The sequence below is a fragment of the Monodelphis domestica genome, chromosome 4 (genome assembly GCF_027887165.1).
Source record: "Monodelphis domestica isolate mMonDom1 chromosome 4, mMonDom1.pri, whole genome shotgun sequence".
Taxonomy (NCBI): Eukaryota; Metazoa; Chordata; class Mammalia; order Didelphimorphia; family Didelphidae; genus Monodelphis; species Monodelphis domestica.
Window position 1 is genome coordinate 208,865,886 of NC_077230.1, and position 17,430 is coordinate 208,883,315.

The 17,430-nt window shown below is 35.8% G+C and overlaps 1 protein-coding gene across 1 annotated transcript in view; it reads right to left on the bottom strand.

The window, feature by feature from the left end:
• Positions 1 to 17,430, bottom strand: part of STAT4 (signal transducer and activator of transcription 4) — a 127,369-nt gene that overhangs the window by 16,507 nt on the left and 93,432 nt on the right. The window contains exons 10-14 of the mRNA XM_003341288.3: positions 16,951 to 17,010; positions 16,248 to 16,265; positions 16,064 to 16,157; positions 12,799 to 12,843; positions 671 to 754 (exon numbers count right to left, since the gene is read on the bottom strand). Coding sequence (XP_003341336.1) covers positions 671 to 754; positions 12,799 to 12,843; positions 16,064 to 16,157; positions 16,248 to 16,265; positions 16,951 to 17,010 — 301 coding nt within the window. The remainder of the gene's footprint in view (positions 1 to 670; positions 755 to 12,798; positions 12,844 to 16,063; positions 16,158 to 16,247; positions 16,266 to 16,950; positions 17,011 to 17,430) is intronic.

Here is a 17,430-nt window from a genome sequence, read left to right on the forward strand (position 1 = left end):
ACCAAGGGATTACTTTATAGAGGTAGAAAAATAATAATGAAATTCACCTGGAAGAATAAAAAGTTAAGAATCTTAATGGAAATAATGAAAAAAGTGGGAAAGAAAGGAGTCTAGAAGCACTCAAATTATATTCTGATCTCAAACTATAATTAAAAACAGTATCATCAACATGATTTAGTATTGATTAAAAAATAGAGAGGTTGGTTGGTTGAGCAGATTAAGTGCACAACATACTGGAGAATGAATTTGAGGAAGATCCTAAAAATCTAAGAAGAGTTGCATTTTTTTCTGAACAAATTCTAAAATGGTTCCCAAAGATCTATGTGGATTTCAGCTTCCCCACCACCAAACCCTTATGTTCTGCCTTAGAATCAATACTGTGTATTCATTCCAAGGCAGAAGAGTGGTAAGGGCTAGGCAATGGGGTTAAGTGACTAGCTCAGAGTCTCACAGCTAGGAAGTGTCTGAGGTCAGATTTGAACTGAGGACTCTCCATCTCTAGGTTTGGCTCTCAATCCACTGAGCCACCTAATGGACCCACTAATTTCAACTTTTTATACCTCAGTTTCCTCCTCTGAAAATGATAAGGTGGGAGATCAGGTATTTATAAAATCCCCGCAAGTCCCCATGGCTATGTGTTAGTTGGCAAATATTCCTTGAATATTCTCACCTCCAAGTCTATGGTCAAGCCATACAGGCAGATCTGTGTTTCAAAGCTTATAGAATGAAGCTCTTCAGTTACCATGTGAGGACCCTGAGGGGGAAAAAACATACTTCATGTTATGAACATACTGTTTTTTAATCTGATAGCATACAAATAAAAAGCTTCAGTTAAATTTATAAACTAAAAAACCCCTTTAAGTTATTTAGGAATGTGAGTTTGTTTTTTGGTCTACTTCTCAAGTAGAATGATTATAGATATATTCTTATATTAATACCAAAGTCTTAAAAACATAATAATTTCAGGCTTTTAAAATCTGTGGCCTATTTTTTCTTAGGCAACTCCAGCTGAAGGCAGATAAATATCTTCTTTGGCTGACAAATCAATTGTAATCTAGTTACTGAACACATTTCTTTACAATGTGAGACTTTGTATAAGCACAACAGAAAGATGTTAGAGCCTTAATCATCTTGTTGTAGCAATAAGCCTGATGAGTGAAGAGAAGTCTATCATGGGGAAACTGTGAGGCAATTCCTTGGTCTCCTCTCTGCAGTCTACCCCACCATCCCAGAAAGCATCAGTCCTCTTTGAGTTCAGAAAAAAATGGAAAGAGCTAGGATACTTTCCAAGGGCTAAATAGAGCACAAAAGTGTTCTAAAATAAAATTATTATGAAAAAATGAAAGAAACTGGGAATCACCTTGGCCCAGAAGAAAGAAGACTAAGGAAGTACACTACACTGAATCTACAAAAAGAATGATTACAAGATGTTTTCCATGTTTATTAAATAGAGAAAAAAAGTTTTAAAATAATGAATTTATAGTCCAAAAGGGATTTTGATAGGAGGAATGTAGAATGGACATGATCCAAGGTGACTAATTAAGAAGATGTTACAATAATCTAAGCAAGAAATCATGAAAAATGAACCAGAGTGGTAGTTAGATGAGTAGAGAAAGGAATCAGAAGCAGGAGATATTATGAATGCATAAGGAGGATATGTGGGATGGGGAAGAGTGAGGACACCAAGAATCTGAGACTAGAAAGGTGATGGAAATGGAAAGAAATAGGAGAAAATGGAAGACGGGAGATCTGGGAAAAAAGATGAGTTCATTTTTGGGCACTTGTATCCAAACATGAGTTCTAGATGTTTCTGGGCCATCCAGATCGAAGGATCCTAAAGACTGAAGCTTGGGAAAGAAATTGGGTATAGATACTTATATCTACGTGTCATTTTCATAGAGGTGATAGTTAAAGGTGATAGTTCCAGGTTGCTGAAAGATTGTAGAGGAAGAAGAAAAGAGAACTTGGGACAGAACCTTAGGAACACAGTGAAGTGGAGAGATATGAATGATGATCCAGTAAAGTACACTAAATAAGAACCCTCAGAGAGATAAGAGGTGAACCAGGAGGGTAGTATCATAAAAACCCAGGAAGCAAAGTGGACCCAAAAGAAGAGTTTGGTTAACAGTATCAGACCTAACAGATGGGTCAAGAAGGATGCGGGTCAATAAAAAGACTATAACATTGGCAATTAAGTGATTATTGATAACTTTGGAGATGATAGTTTTAGTCAAGTGATGAGATTGGGAAAATGTTCTCATACAGATTTTGTAGAACTAAGAAAGTAGGCTTATGGATTGTTAGTTCTTGATTGAAAAGTAGGGAAGTGATATGGAAAGACTGAGCTTGGTCTTGAATTCAAAGCGTTATCTGTGTGACTTTGGATGATTCAGTTAAATGCTCCAGATCTCAGTTTCCTTGCCTAAAAATGAGGGAGTTGTATTATATGACCTGGGCATAAGTGGTGCAGTGAATAGAGCATCTGGCCTGGAATCAGACTCACCTTCCTGAGTTCAAATCTGACCTGAGACATTTACTAGCTGTTACCCTGTTTGCCCCAGTTTCTTCATCTATAAAATGAGCCGGAGAAGGAAATGGCAAATCGTTCTAGTATTTTTGCCAAGAAAATGGATGACCCCAAATGGGGTCATGAAGAGTTAAACATTACTGAAATTACTGAACGTCATTTGACCTATGCAAAGCCCTTTTTAACTATAAATTTATGATCATATGATATCTTCCTAATCATCTTTTTTGGGTTGTAATACTGACTATGAGTTTTTTAGGATCTTCCTCTTTTTTAGATATCCTGGGAATCAATCCCATGAACCTCTCAAAATGCATGGCAATCCATATAGGATGTTCAGAAGAATATTGGTGCTATGAACATGAACTTTTGGAGCAGTGAGCACTTTGGGATCATTTAAAGCACCCATTTCCCAAATATTATCAAACCCAACCAAATCTCTTTTTTCTATTCAACTGTCAGCTCAGAAACTCCAGCCACATAATAAAATAAAATAATTATCCCTGTAAATGAAAGTGAATTAAATTAGACTTTATTTTAAGAATTTATTTTTTAAATTCTATAATGGTCTTTCCTCTCTACTCGAGAACATTAGACATTGGCATAAATTCAGATTTGGAAATCACAGATTAGGTAATCCCCTAACTGTTATTTTCATAAATCCTCCATTTAGAAAGAAATCTTTAGTAACCCATCAGCTCCACAGTCAGGCATCCAGAGACGTGATCTAGCTTTGAATCTAGAGCCTTCCTCAATGAGGAACAAATCAGGGAAAAGGTCATCTTGCTGTCTGTGTTCCATAAAATCAACATTCCCAGTCCTCAGAGGTGCTGACTTGGCAGGGAGCCAGCCAGGGTGCAGCGACTGAAATGTGTAAACTGTTTCAGGAGGAGAACTTGAATTGTAGCTCCCTATATTTGTTCTTTGTCAGCAGGTCTTTGCTGATAAATAACAGTTTTTACCCACAAACCGGAGGTGTTAGGTAATCCTGTTTATGTGGTGGAAAGTTATGAGGCACAAAGATGCTATTAGTGGTGCACGGATGACTTGAGTTTCATTTAACAAAAGACCTAAACAGATGTTTTTTCATGGCCCAGTGTCCTTAAACATAGCTCTAGCACTCACTTTCCAGCTAGCCTAAATGTTTCCTGTGGAGTCAGGTTTCTCTGGGGGTCGAACACAGTGTTTTTTTAAGAGCAGAAGCTGGAATGTGAGTTGTACTAACAAGTTTTCCCTTTTTATAATATGCTGATGTCAATAACATATTCTTTAGTTGTCTCAAAGATGTTCTAATAACTCATCTTCCATTTATAGACATCAAAGTTGGCTATATTTCCTTTCCTTTGCATTATGAAGATGCATCTTATTTGGGGGCATATTGTCATGATCATCATGAGATTATAAGAATTAGGCCCAGAGAATTTGTGATTTACCCCAAATTACTCAACTAGCAAGGAGGAAAGCCCACATTAGAAGTCAGGAGTCAGAATGGACAATTCAGTCTATTCTACACACTGTTGCCAACTTAATTTTTTTTAAGTGAAGAAATGACTATATCAAATCCCCACTCGATCACCTCTAGTGGTCAAAAGATCAAAAACAACCTTCTTTGTCCAGTTTTTAAGTCCTGTATAGTCTGGCCTATCTTACCAGCCTCACTGGACATTGTTCCCCCTCTCTTCAGTTAAAATGGCCTTCTTTATGTTCCCCACACACAACACTCCATCCATCTTTGTGCCTTTTTACTGGCTGTTCCAAATGGCCAAAACTCATTCCTTTCTTATTTCCATTCTATGAAGTCCATTTTTAAAAAGATGTTATTCAAAAATGAATTAATTCCTGTTCCCCTACAACTACTAGTGCCCCCTTACAAATCACCTGGTTTTTAGTTATTTTGGATATATTTGTATTTATTAATGCTATATTTATGTTTTGTATCACCTACTAGAATGTAAGTTCTTCAAAAGTAGGGATTATTTCAATTTATACATGTACCTCTTGTGCCCAACAGTATATGGCACATAGTATGCATTTAATAAATATCTGTTAACCAATTATCTAGGATATTCTTTTTAAAAGGAATTTTATTAATTTATTTGTTTGCTGGTTGCATTAAAATCCCCAAATATCTTTTTCTCTCCCTCCCTTCCCCACTCTAGAAAAGGGCATTGTTTGGCCAATATATATGATATATATATATATATATATCATATATATATAATATAAACTATATCTTTTGTGTTTTTATTTATCAGTTTTTTTCTCTGGAGGTGGACATTCACAAGTTATTCTTCAAACACTAATTCTGTAGCTTTATAGAATATTTCCTTAGTTCTACTTACTTCACTTTTTATAATTTCATGTAAGACTTCATATTTTAAAAAATTGACCTTCTCATAAATGTTTACAGCCCAGTAGTATTCTATTACAATCCTATGCCATAACTTGTTCAGCCATTCCCCAACTGATGGGCCTCCTCAATTTCCAGTTCTTTGCCACCACAATGAGAGCTGCTGTAAATATTTTAGAATCTATAGATTCTTTTCCTTTTTCTCTGATCATAGATATTCTTGATGAATATGTGAGTAGAGAGTAAAGCAGCTTTCACAAAGGTTATTCCATGGCCAACTACATTTTCATAGTTATACAACCGACTGAAGGTACAGAGCATATAAGATCCTACTGTGTTTATTGGCTATAAAAAAGCATTTGATATAATAGAACAAATAAATGCATCCTTAAGGCTCTTCTCCAATAGTGTTTATCATAAAGATATAAAGATCATGTAAGATTACATTAAAGAGGCAATCACAGAGATAACTTAATTTTACAATTCTCTGATTACTATATCAAGGGGGGAGAGTTACCTATAAACCACTTAAAGACAATCATTTTTTGATACAATGGAAAGAATTTGGAGTCAGAAGACTTGGTCTTAAATCTCATTACAGTCACTTGCTACCTATGTGATCTTGGACAAGTTATTTAACTTCCTTGGGCTTCTTAAACTTTAAAATTAAGAGACTGTACTAAATAGTTCTCAGGTCCTTCTCAGTTTTAAGTCTATGGTCCCATTATCAATGACCCACTGTGACAGAGGATATTCAGCAAAGAGATTTAACAGAAAAGGGATTGCCCATAGATGAAATGGCTCCCTAGATGTTGAAGGTAATTGTGCTACGTTCATTAAGACCTCTAATTTTGTTGAGTCTCCTAACGAGGTCTAAAATCACTCAAAAGTTTGATCTCCATTATCCACATAAGAAAAACCAAGTGGATGAAGAATGTCTATTGTACAGATTCTGATTTGCAGTTGATGGTTTGTCCATAGAGCTGGTGCATTAATGTCTATATCTTGAACAAATCCTGCAGGTAAACAATGAACTGTGGCCAGAATTAAACATAGGTAAAACAAGCTATGTTATATTTGGGAAATCCTATAGCATTTTCAAAAATGTCATGCTTCTCCCTGAAACAAAATCTCATTTAAAAAATCACCAGTGTTTTGGGGGTGATTCTTTATGTCTGTGAATGGTGAAATTCCACAATTTTTGAGGAACCAGAATTGTAAATCATCCAAAGGTCATTAGTGAGAAACATTTTTTGAACCCAGATCTACAATTTCATGGCTGTAGAGAACTTATGATTAGGAACACTCCTTCACCTTCTCAGATCCTGATTGGTACCTACTTATTGCCTTTAAGAATTACCAGGGGACGGAGAGGGCTTGTTCTGTGTCCCATAGTGAGTAAACATCAGAGGCAAAGCTTAAGGAAGTGAAAGAAATAGGCTCTTTATTAAGCATATACAATATGCTAGACACGGTGCTAAGGGATTTAAAAATAACATCCTATGTGATCCTCACAATAACCCTGGGAGGTAGATGCTATTATTATCCCCGTTTTTCAGTTCAGGAAACTGAAGCAAACAGTTAAGCGACTTGCCCAAAGTCACCTAACCAGTATGCCTGAGACCAAATCTGAACTCATATCTTCCTGATTTCAAGTCTAGCACTCTGTCCCCTGTGCTGTGACATCTCTGAGTAGATTCATAGACAAAAGCCACACAGGATAAAAAGTCATAGGGGAATATTTATCTGAATCTATAGAGTGCATACTCCCATTGAGGAAATCATGGGACCATCAGAGTAGTATTCACTTACATATAAGTACTTTTGAAGATTATGAAGTACTTATGAAGATTGGAAAGAACCTTTAGGGCCATACAGCCTTATGTAAGAATCTTCTAGTCTGTGTAGGAATTCTTTCTATAGGATCTCCAAATCAAATAAGCAAGAGAACATCACAGTTTCAAAAAGGTCAAAAATGACTTCCTTAGGAAAGATACCTGCAGAGAAGTTGATTAGGGGAATTGCTTCATTAACTTGATAAGTTTATGAGTTTTTGCTTGAGATTTTGATTATTTCTCCCTATACTCCTTAACAGCCTCCACAGAGGATTATATTTCGTGGGCATTAGAGATGAATTGATATGCTCAGCTGTCATTGGTCAGAGCGACACATTTATGCTATGAAAGGTAAAAAATTTTTTCTTTTCATCTTTTTTTGCCGATTGTATCCTTTTCTAACGACAACCCTAAAGCCAGACCCCTCTGGTAGAAGATAAGAGTCCTCTAGGGCAGTGGAGAGGGAAGTGCTGACAATGAGGTCTTCATCAAAGCAAGAGAAGAGGAAGTATTAACATCTGTACCTCCTCCCCACCTGGCATCTCAGTAAATCAAAGAGAAAGGATGTATCAGAGAGATGGGGATGCTCCTCATCTTGGATACTTTCCAGGGAAGGACATATATGCTGGTCACATGGAGCTGCAGAAATGCTCAAATGTAAAATAAAGTCTTTTTTATCCTCAAAAAAATTTTTTTGAAAACTTAATTGAAAAAGTAATACAAGCAGCAAGATTAACCTAGTGTGTCTAAAAACTATCACAACCTATCCTGTTTCTCACTTCCAAATCCCTAATAGCAGATCTGATCATCACTGAATTTGATCGAAGGATTTCCCAGTTTGATTCTGCTCCCATACTCCTACTTTATCAAAAAATGTAAACTGCTGTTCAATACAATTTATAAATGTGAGTTTTTTAAACCTTCCTTTTTTATTCTTTGCAGCTAAAATAAGATACTTGAAACTGATTTGTAGAAACAAAACCTAGATAAGGGGACCACTTTGGTGGAACAGCGTCTGGAGACAGGGCCCTCTGCTTTCCTGAGGCCGTACTTCACCATGGTACCTGACACCTTTACCTTCTGACTATTTGCCCAGGTCTTCTAGGGTCTTTGACTCTTTCTCCCTGGGTACTCATTACTCATTGCCTGGGTGACTCCTTGCTTCCCATTCACCCCTTAGTTCCATTTTACAGTACTTCTAAACCTTGCTCCCTTCATTTTTTGGTTTCTCAATTGTTCTTGTAGCTCTTGAAGTTGCAATAATATAGTGTTATCTGTAATGCAAAGACAATATTTTGAAATATTGAAATCTTCAGTTTCCTGGTTTTTTTTCAAACACTTCTAAGGGCCATGTTCACTTTCTATCAACAGGGGGAGCCCAAAGAAAAGCTTTAAAGAAAATTAGAAATGGTCAGATTCAGAAAACCTGGAGATGATATGGGAACAAATATCAAAGATATAGATAGATAGATAGATAGATAGATAGATAGATAGATAGATAGATAGATAGATAGATAGATATTGTGGATGGGCTAGAAGAGTTTGTTACTTATATAAAAATAAGAGAAAATATAATTGAGGCCAATAATTGCTGAGGCTATTATAATATATTATTAAAAGGAGTGGAAAGGACCTATAAGATAAAAAAATTATAGTTGCTTTATTAGTAAAAAACAAAAATAAGAAATAACCTATATGTCAATGAGTGGGGAATGTTGGAAAAAACTATAGACCTGTGGCATATTAATGTAATAGAACATGATTGTGCTGTAAAGAATGGCAAATAGGAAGAATGTAACAAGAAATGGAAAGATTCACATAGTATGTGATGCAAAATGAGGTCAACAGAATAGCAACTATATATACACAAAGGTAAGAAATACATGGATACAATCTAGCAAATATATTGCTATTGTTCTTCTTTTTCATGCTGTATATTTTAAAATAAAAAAATTAAGATAAACTGAAATAGTTCATTTCACTTGAAGATATACTACATATTTTGTCTGATGACTTTTTTGTGACACTAAATATGCTTCCTGAAATAATAGCCCATCTTTTTAGTAATGGAATATCACAGACAAGAATCAATTAAAATTCAAAAAGCAATGGATGGGTGCAGGGTGGGAGATGGAATGTTATATATAGAGAACAGCAAAATAAGCCAATTTAACCAAACCACAGAGTGTATGAAGGAGAATAATGGGAAGTAGGCTAGAGCCATATTGTGTGTGGGGCTTTAAATGGCAGAATGGTTTTCATTTTATTCTACAGAAAATAGGAAGCAATTGAAGTTTCCTGACCAAGAGAGAGTACTATGGGCAGACCTGTGCTTTAAGAAGACCAATTTGGCAACTGTCTGAAAGATGAATTTGAAAGAGAACCTGAATGTAGTACAATTAGGAAACTATCACAGTAATCTAGGCAAACAATGATCAGAAGCTACATCTGGATCATTGTGGTGTGAGTAGAGAGATGGCATTAAAATGGAAGTGATAGCTGATATACTTAACTGAGTCAGGATCCAAAAAGAACTTGACAAGCTGAATCTAAGAAGAAGATGATGTAAAGATGGATGTAAAGCCCTAAGCATGATGCAAAAATAAGATTCACAAATAGAAGAGGAAGGAAATGTTCTGGGACAGTGTTTATCTGAAAATGATCTGGAGATTTTGCTGAAATGCAATCTTAAATTATAGTTATCTGTGGCAGCTAAAAATGTTAATGCAGTCCTGGACTGCCTAAAGAGGTAAGGCTTCTAAAAACAATGAGGTCATAGTCCCTTTGTCCTCATCAAACTTCATCTGGATTAATCAAGGGTTAAGAAGGACATTGAAAAACTGGACTTTTCCAGAGGAGAGCAATCAAGATAGTAAGGTGACTTGGGCCCATTTCATAAGAAGATCCTTTATGGAGCTCCCCTCAACCAGAGAGATAAGAAGAAATTTCAGATCATCCAAGGAAACCTTATGGTTCCAAAAATGAGAATGCCAAAGGCAGCATTCGAGTGGAGAGAACTATACCATGCCGCTGGAAGAGTATAGGCTGCCTTCCATTTGAATTTCTCATCAGATCTCCTTGAGAGAAGAGGAACAACCATTGGGCCACAGAGCTGGTCACAACATGAAGAAGCAAATCTTGTCCTGTATCTTGAAATTTGCGTACGGAGTCTGGGATCATTTAACCTTTTGTCTCAGAGCCTTCCTTTTCTCCTCACCAGCCCATCCAATTAAATCCTACTAAGGTTATAACTGTGCTGTTCCTTATATTCATTCCCTCATATTCATACCCATTGGCCTAGTTAGAACTCTCTTGGCTTTATCTCCTTGCCTTTCTCTCTCTCCTTCACACCACTATAAAAACAAAACAAAGCCAAACCCAAATCCTTCTTAATATGTAGGTTTGATCAAGACATTGTGTTGTTCAAAAACTTTCACTAATTCTTCCCCTTCCCACCCCCTTCCCAAGGCTTCTTAAATAAAATCCAAGCTCCATTCTATAGTTTTCAAGATCTGACTTCAAACTTTCCTCATTTCAAATTATTCTTTTTTTTAAAAACCCTTAATTTCCATCTTACAATACAATAAATACCATGTATTGGTTCCAAGGCAAAAGAGTGGTAAGGGATAGGCAATGGGGGTTAAGTGACTTATCCAGGGTCACACAGCCAGGAAGTGTCTGAGGCCAAATTTGAACCCAAGACATTCTTTCTCTGGGCCTGGCTATCAATCCACTAAGCCACCCAACTGCACCCCCACCCCTTACTCTTAACAGACTATTTCAGCCCATCTGGGCTACTTGTCAATTGCCAATTTTATCCAGCCACTCCCCTGCTCAAGAAATTTCAGGGAATCTCTGTTGCTGCTAGGATAAAATACAAATTCCTTTGTCTGGCATTCAAAGTCTTTCACAACCTAGCTCAGTATGTCTTTCCAAACTGATTTGATATTTGCTCTCATTCATGTGCTTTATGTTCCAGTGACAGTTCCCATTTGCTGATCCTTACACGTAACATTTTATCTTCTATTTTTGTGCTTTTACAAAGACTATCTCCCATTCCTGGAATGCTGCCCTTCTTCACCTACACCTAATAAAATTCCCAGCTTCCTTTAAAGGGTAACTCATTGGGCACCTCCTTTATGAAGCTCTTCCTGATACTCTCCAGTTGCTGGTGTCCTCTTCCCAAAATGATTTGTATTTATTTTCTATTTCTTTGTCTTTATGTTGTTGGTCCCTTTTAGGATGCAAGCTTTTTGAGGACAAGAACTCTTTTGTTTTTTGTCAGCATATCCCTAGCCCCTACCACAATGCCTGGCACCTAGTATGACTTGAGAAACAAATGCTTACTGAATTGAACGGAAGCATCTAGACAATACTGACATTCGATATGTTATAGTAACAACAAGATCACACTTGGTTACATATTTCAGAAATATACATGTGACTTTTTCATGAGGTTCAAGTTTAAAGCATTCAGCTCATACCACTATTAGGTCTGTATCACAATGAGATTTTAAAAACTAAAAGGAAAAGGATCTATTTATAAAAAAGCATTTATTGCAGTTCTTTTTGTGGTGGCAAAGACCTGCAAAGGGAGGGGTTGCCCATCAGTTGGGTAATATGGTTGGAGTGGAATGTTATTGCCCTATAAGAAATGATACAGGGTGAAATGAGCAGAACTCAGAGGACACCGTACACGGTCACAGCAGCACTGTTCAATGAACAACTGTCAATGGCAGCTATTCTCAGCAATACAGTGATCCAAAAGAATCCTGAAAGACTACTGATGAAAAATGCCATCTGCCTCCAGAGAAAGAACTAGTGGAGTCTGAATGCAGACCAAAGCTTACTGTTGCCACTTTCTTTTTTTCACATTTTCTTCCACAAAATGATTAATGTGGAAAGATGTTTCTGTGATCCTACATATATAACCTATTTATATGATCACATATCTATAATTTATTTACATGATTGCACATGTATAATCTATTTACATGGCTATATATAACCTATTTACATGATCACATATGTACAACCCATTTAAAGTATTATGTACAAATAACCTATTTAGATGATTACATATAACCAATTTATATTATTATACATATATGACATGTTCATGCAACCACACATGTATAACCTATCTATATTATCACACATATGTGACCTTCTACATGATCATGTATGTATAGCCCATTTACATGATTATACATATAATAACCAATTTAGATGGTTATACATACAACCAATGTACATGACTATACATATATGGTCTACTTACATGATCACACATATATAACCAATTTACATCATTATACATATGTGACCTATTTACATAACCACATACATACAACCTATTTACATGGTTACACATTTATAACCTATATCAGACTATTTGTTGTCTCAAGGAAGGGGGAAAGGAAGGGAAAGAATTTGGAATTCAAAAATGTAAAAAACAAGTGCTAAAACTTGTTTTTACATGTATTTGGGGGGGATGAAATGTTATTAAAAATAAATAAAACATGCAGCTCTACAGTACTGCCGTGATCTACAGTCATCCACAAGGAAGAACAAAGCACAGAGAGAGAAGCTTGCAGTGCCCAGCATGCCAAGGAAAGAACCATGTGCAGGCTTTTCTGCTGTGTTGGCTATATCCCATGGGACTGGAGACATAACTTGGCAGGATAGGCCAATTGGACAAAAATGAAAAGAATCAATATGAAAGTATCTAAGTACCATAAATGTCCAGCAGTATTTGCCTCATGTTAAACAATGACAAAAGCAAGTAGATTATACCTGTGTGTATTAAACCTATATACCTTTTTATGTTTGCAGAATGCTTTACAAATATTTTTCATGTTACTATATATTTCACCTTGGTTTATCTGTTTATTTGATGAATTCTTCCCGAGAATCATTGATTTTTCTTAAGTAAGTAAAGCTTCATTGTATGAGGCTGCCTATGAAATTACTTTTCAGTATTTCGCCACAATTTATATTTGTTGCTCTTAGCCATCATTGCTACTACCACATGGTTACTTCTTATCTATTGCCTCTCTCACGACTATCTGGAAGTCCTCTCATACCTCATTTCCTTTGCCTCCAGCGCTGGACTTCATTTCCTTTGGTTGCTTAAAAGAGAAAACAGTAATTTAGACAAAGAAGATGAACACCTGGTAATGACAGAGGCTACAGTGGGTTTTTTTTTCTTGCAATCAATTTTGTTACTAGAGAACTGACCAAAATGTATCTTGCACATTTACCACAGGATAAACTTAAAGCTCTGCCCAGATTCTACAACCCAGTACAATATCCTGTGTTGCCAAATGGTTTGTTTGTGGTTTCCAAACTTGTACTAAAATGATTGAGAGAAACGAAGATATTTTTAAGACTGCACTTTCTGAACCCTAAATTTAGGGAAAAGATATGGGGACAAGACCCGTTAGAACATATTTAGGATCTGCTAAGCACATAGTAGGTATTTATAAATGTTAGTTCATTAAATCATGTCTTTATAAGACCTATAGTGAAGCATGCCTCCCTCTTCTCAACAAATAGGTGTGTGGAATATCGTATGAAAGCATATAGGTGGCATCATAGATTGAGTGCTGGATTTGGAGTCAAGAAGTTTTGAGTTCAAATCCAGTTTTATACACTTACTACCTCTGTGTGATCTTAGGCAATTCCTTTTATGTCTGTTTAGTTTCCTCATCTGTAATATGAGATAATAATAGCACCTACTCTCTAGGATTGCTGTGAGGATCAAATGAGATATGAGCCTTAAAGTGCTATGTAAATGCTAGATATTATTATTAGCACTAAGGTCTCATTTGTACCATGAAATATTTTTAAATGATATTTTGACAGTTTAAAAACTGTCAGTTGATTGAGGGACTTTCCCTTTCTGGAAGAAAGTCACATGACCTGAATTACTAGGCAATCCCATCCCTCCCTATGCAGATGGATGATACTGTAGTCCATGGGCCTCATGTGGTCCACAATACTCCTGAGTGTGGCTCAAACCAAATTAAGATATAATTGGGAAATATTTAACAAAATAAATTAAAATGCAATGAAACAGATAGAATTTCATTTTAAAACTAGGTTATTATGCAGCTTGCAGCGATCCTTATGTGTGGTTTCATTATTGCTCTGTTGTTTTTAGTTGTGTCTAACTCTTCATGACCCTATTTGGGGTTGTCTTATCAGATACTGGGGTACTTTGGCATTTCCTTCACCAGTTCATTTTACAAATAAGAAAACCAAGGCAAACAAGGTTGAGTGACTTGCCCAGGATCCCACAACTAGTAAGTGTGTGAGGCCAGATTTAAACTCAGGAAGATGAGTTTTCCTAACTCCCAAACAAGCATTCTATCCACTGAGCCATTTAGCTGCCCTTATGTGTGGCCCCTGTTTCTCTCTGAGTTTGACCCTACTTCAGTAGAGAATTTGCAGGGCTAGGTTGCTACTGTCACTAGTCATGGCAAGGGTTATCAGTTAGTAACTCTCAATACACCCAATGAACCACCAAAAGCACTGGCAGCAGAGCTAAGTTAACAATCGGATGAGGAAGACAACATTTTCCTTACAAGGACAAGAACCTTGGACAACTAATTAGGACATCTGGGTTCTAGTCCTAACTCTGACATGAGATAGCTGTATGATCCTGCACAAATCATTTCTCCTCCTGGGGCCATATAAAAACAATGTTGTTGGATTAGATGGTCTCTAAGGTACCCCATATCTCCATAAACTTTTGGTTGGCTCTTGGTTGGCCCTTCCTTATCACCAGAGACTGAAATCTTCCATCTGCTTTGGATTCGGAGGAAGAAGTGGGAGGAGTAGAAAGCTAATTGGTGACAGAAAGGCAGATCCTTCATATACATGTGAAATATATATATATATATATATGCATATATATACAAAACATATAAAATATATCAATGTTTATGTATTACATATGTATGGAATAAAATAGAATAGGATATCAGAGTTGGAAGGGACCGACCTATACCTGAAACATACATCACCCTTTATGGTAACTGATAGGTAGAGTTATATAGCCTATGTAGAACTTATTAATTAATTATGATGCCAATCAGAACAGGTGAAATAAAAACCTAACCATCTATTTTGTTATTCATTTCTTGTGTTTAGGCAGCATCTTGGCCACCCCACATGACTTCTTTAATTTTCCTTCCTTCCAACCCATGTTCTTTTCTTCTCTTATTATTCTTTTTAATTTCTAAATAATGAAAAACTCTTGAAAGTTCCTTGAAACCAAAAATCGAACCTAACCAAATGTTATTGAGCTATGGGTCCTAGTTCAGTGACATGAAACCTTTAAGTTTTCAATAAATATTTGATGCTGATTATGCACATATCGTAAGTACCCATACTTGCTAGGTGTTTTGTTAAGTGGATTAAACTGCTTAATTTCCATAGAAAAAACTCAACTCAAACCATTCTTCAAAACTACAAACCAAACCAAAGCTGGCATTAGGTAAAGTGCCATGATGTGTAATATCCTAATATATCAGTTAAGTAGTCAGTGAAGGGGCAAAGGGCCTGGATTCAAATCCAACTTCTGAAACTTATTATCTGTGTGACTTTGGACAAGTCCCTTCTGGTTTCCTCATCTATAAAATGAGGGTTTGGATTAGACAGACTCAAGTACCCTTTGATTTTTTGAGTTGAGAACTTCTGGAAGCCAGAGAACACATCCAATTAGAACAGGTCTATTATGAATATCACTTCATTAGAGCTTACATAGCTCTAAGTTACATATCCCTAAGGAAAAGCAGCAAGGTCTTTGGGAAATGGTTTAGGAATTAAACAAAGGGTAACAGAGGGCAATAGTAGGAAAAGAACTCTGGTCAAAGGAAACTAAGCTCTTGAGTCATAAGCAATATGAAGGGCCTGGCCAGGAATCTCCTAGCTTCTATTCCAGATGGGTTTGTTTAACAGTCATGCCCAAGAACCTCTGTATTTCTAAAATTTATATTCTAAAGATGAGTTTTTAGGCAAATACTCTGTTGTTGGATAATACCCTTCATCTGTTACAACAATCATAACAATAATGCTGAATAAATATTATGACCTCAGTGGGACATACTGGTTCTTTGTTTTAGCAACAGCAGCAACAACAACAGTCTTCTCCTCCTCCTCATCATCATCACTGTAATATGTCCTGAGTACCTACTAAGTGTCTGGCACTCTGATAGGTATTAAAATAGCGCTATTCACTAGTAAACATATGAATAACCCAGATCTCTTTCAGCAATCAATGAAGAACCACATTGTACATTGTATTTTAGAGAAATAAAGTTGAAAACCAGCTGTCAAGCTTACCAAGTGTCGAAATTCCACTGAGAGACTACCATTAGAAGATTCTTCCATGTTCATGGCTTTGACATGTGTTCCACAAAGGATGAATCTACGGTTGCTAGAAAACAGATCTCAGCTATTTACATGGTAGCAGATACAGTGTAAATCAGGATATATGTAATAAAAATTATCTACAGAGATTTCTTACCTTACAGTTGAAACATTCCTGCAAAACCAAATAAGATTCTTTAATTTTTACAGTAATAATTTATTTTTCCCAACTACATATAGAAGCAATTTTTACACTTGCTTTTCTTACATTTTGAGCTCTAAATTCTTTCTCTCCTTTTCTTCCCTGACCCTTCCTGAGATGATAAGAAATTTGATATAGATTATACTTGTTCTGTCATGTAATACATATTTCCATATTTTGTGTTGTTGAAGAAATCACATATTACTTTAAAAAAGAACTCTTGAAAAAATTAAATGAAAGATGGTATGCTTCACTCTGCGTTAAGATTCTCTCAGTTCTTCTTCTAGCAGTGAATAGCATTTTTCATCATGAGTCCTCTGGAGTTGTCTTGGATCACCAAGTGAGATTCTTTAAAACCATCTTCATTAAATGTAGTAAACCCTTCCTGACATACTTTAAAGAAAAGTAGTTGACTTGCCACTTTAATTATTTATACAAAATTATTCTTCAAGTCTTTATAAGATCTCTATTAATATATTTGCATTTAAAAGTTTAATATTTTCATTTCACAGATGCTTAATTGTTTTGTTTGAATCATCAACTTTTAGACTTGTAAAATGAGTAACTCATTTTTGTTCCTTTATAAATCATATTAGCTGGTGTGTTCTTATTTTATACATGTTAACATTAATATTTCATTTAAAAAATAACCACTTACTTGTCAATAGTTGCTTTAACTTTTATCTGATAGTTCAATTCTGGCAATTTAATCAGAAGTCTGGAAAGAGTTAACAAAAAATGGCCAAATCAGATTATGAAATTTTCTTGTATGCCTTAAAAATTGTGGTTATGATTATGGTAGGTATATATAAGTAATAGTGTAATTAATGTGGTTAGTAGGGTGATGGATCATTTGTATCCATATATTGGCATCCAACAAGTGCTTTGATATATATATGCTTTTGATATATGAAATAGCAATTCCATATTTAGTTGGCCAGTTTAACAATGTTCATTGAGCTAGTTTTAATGCTATATGGACAATATCTGGAACAGATCTTTTCCCAAAATTGTTTTAGTATAGTCAACTTTGTCAAAATGAGCAAAATAAGTATCAACATTGGTCAGTTTGGGAATGCAATTCTATGAGTACTATTCTGGCTTGGACCTTGGGCAATATCTTTGAAGAAGAAATAAC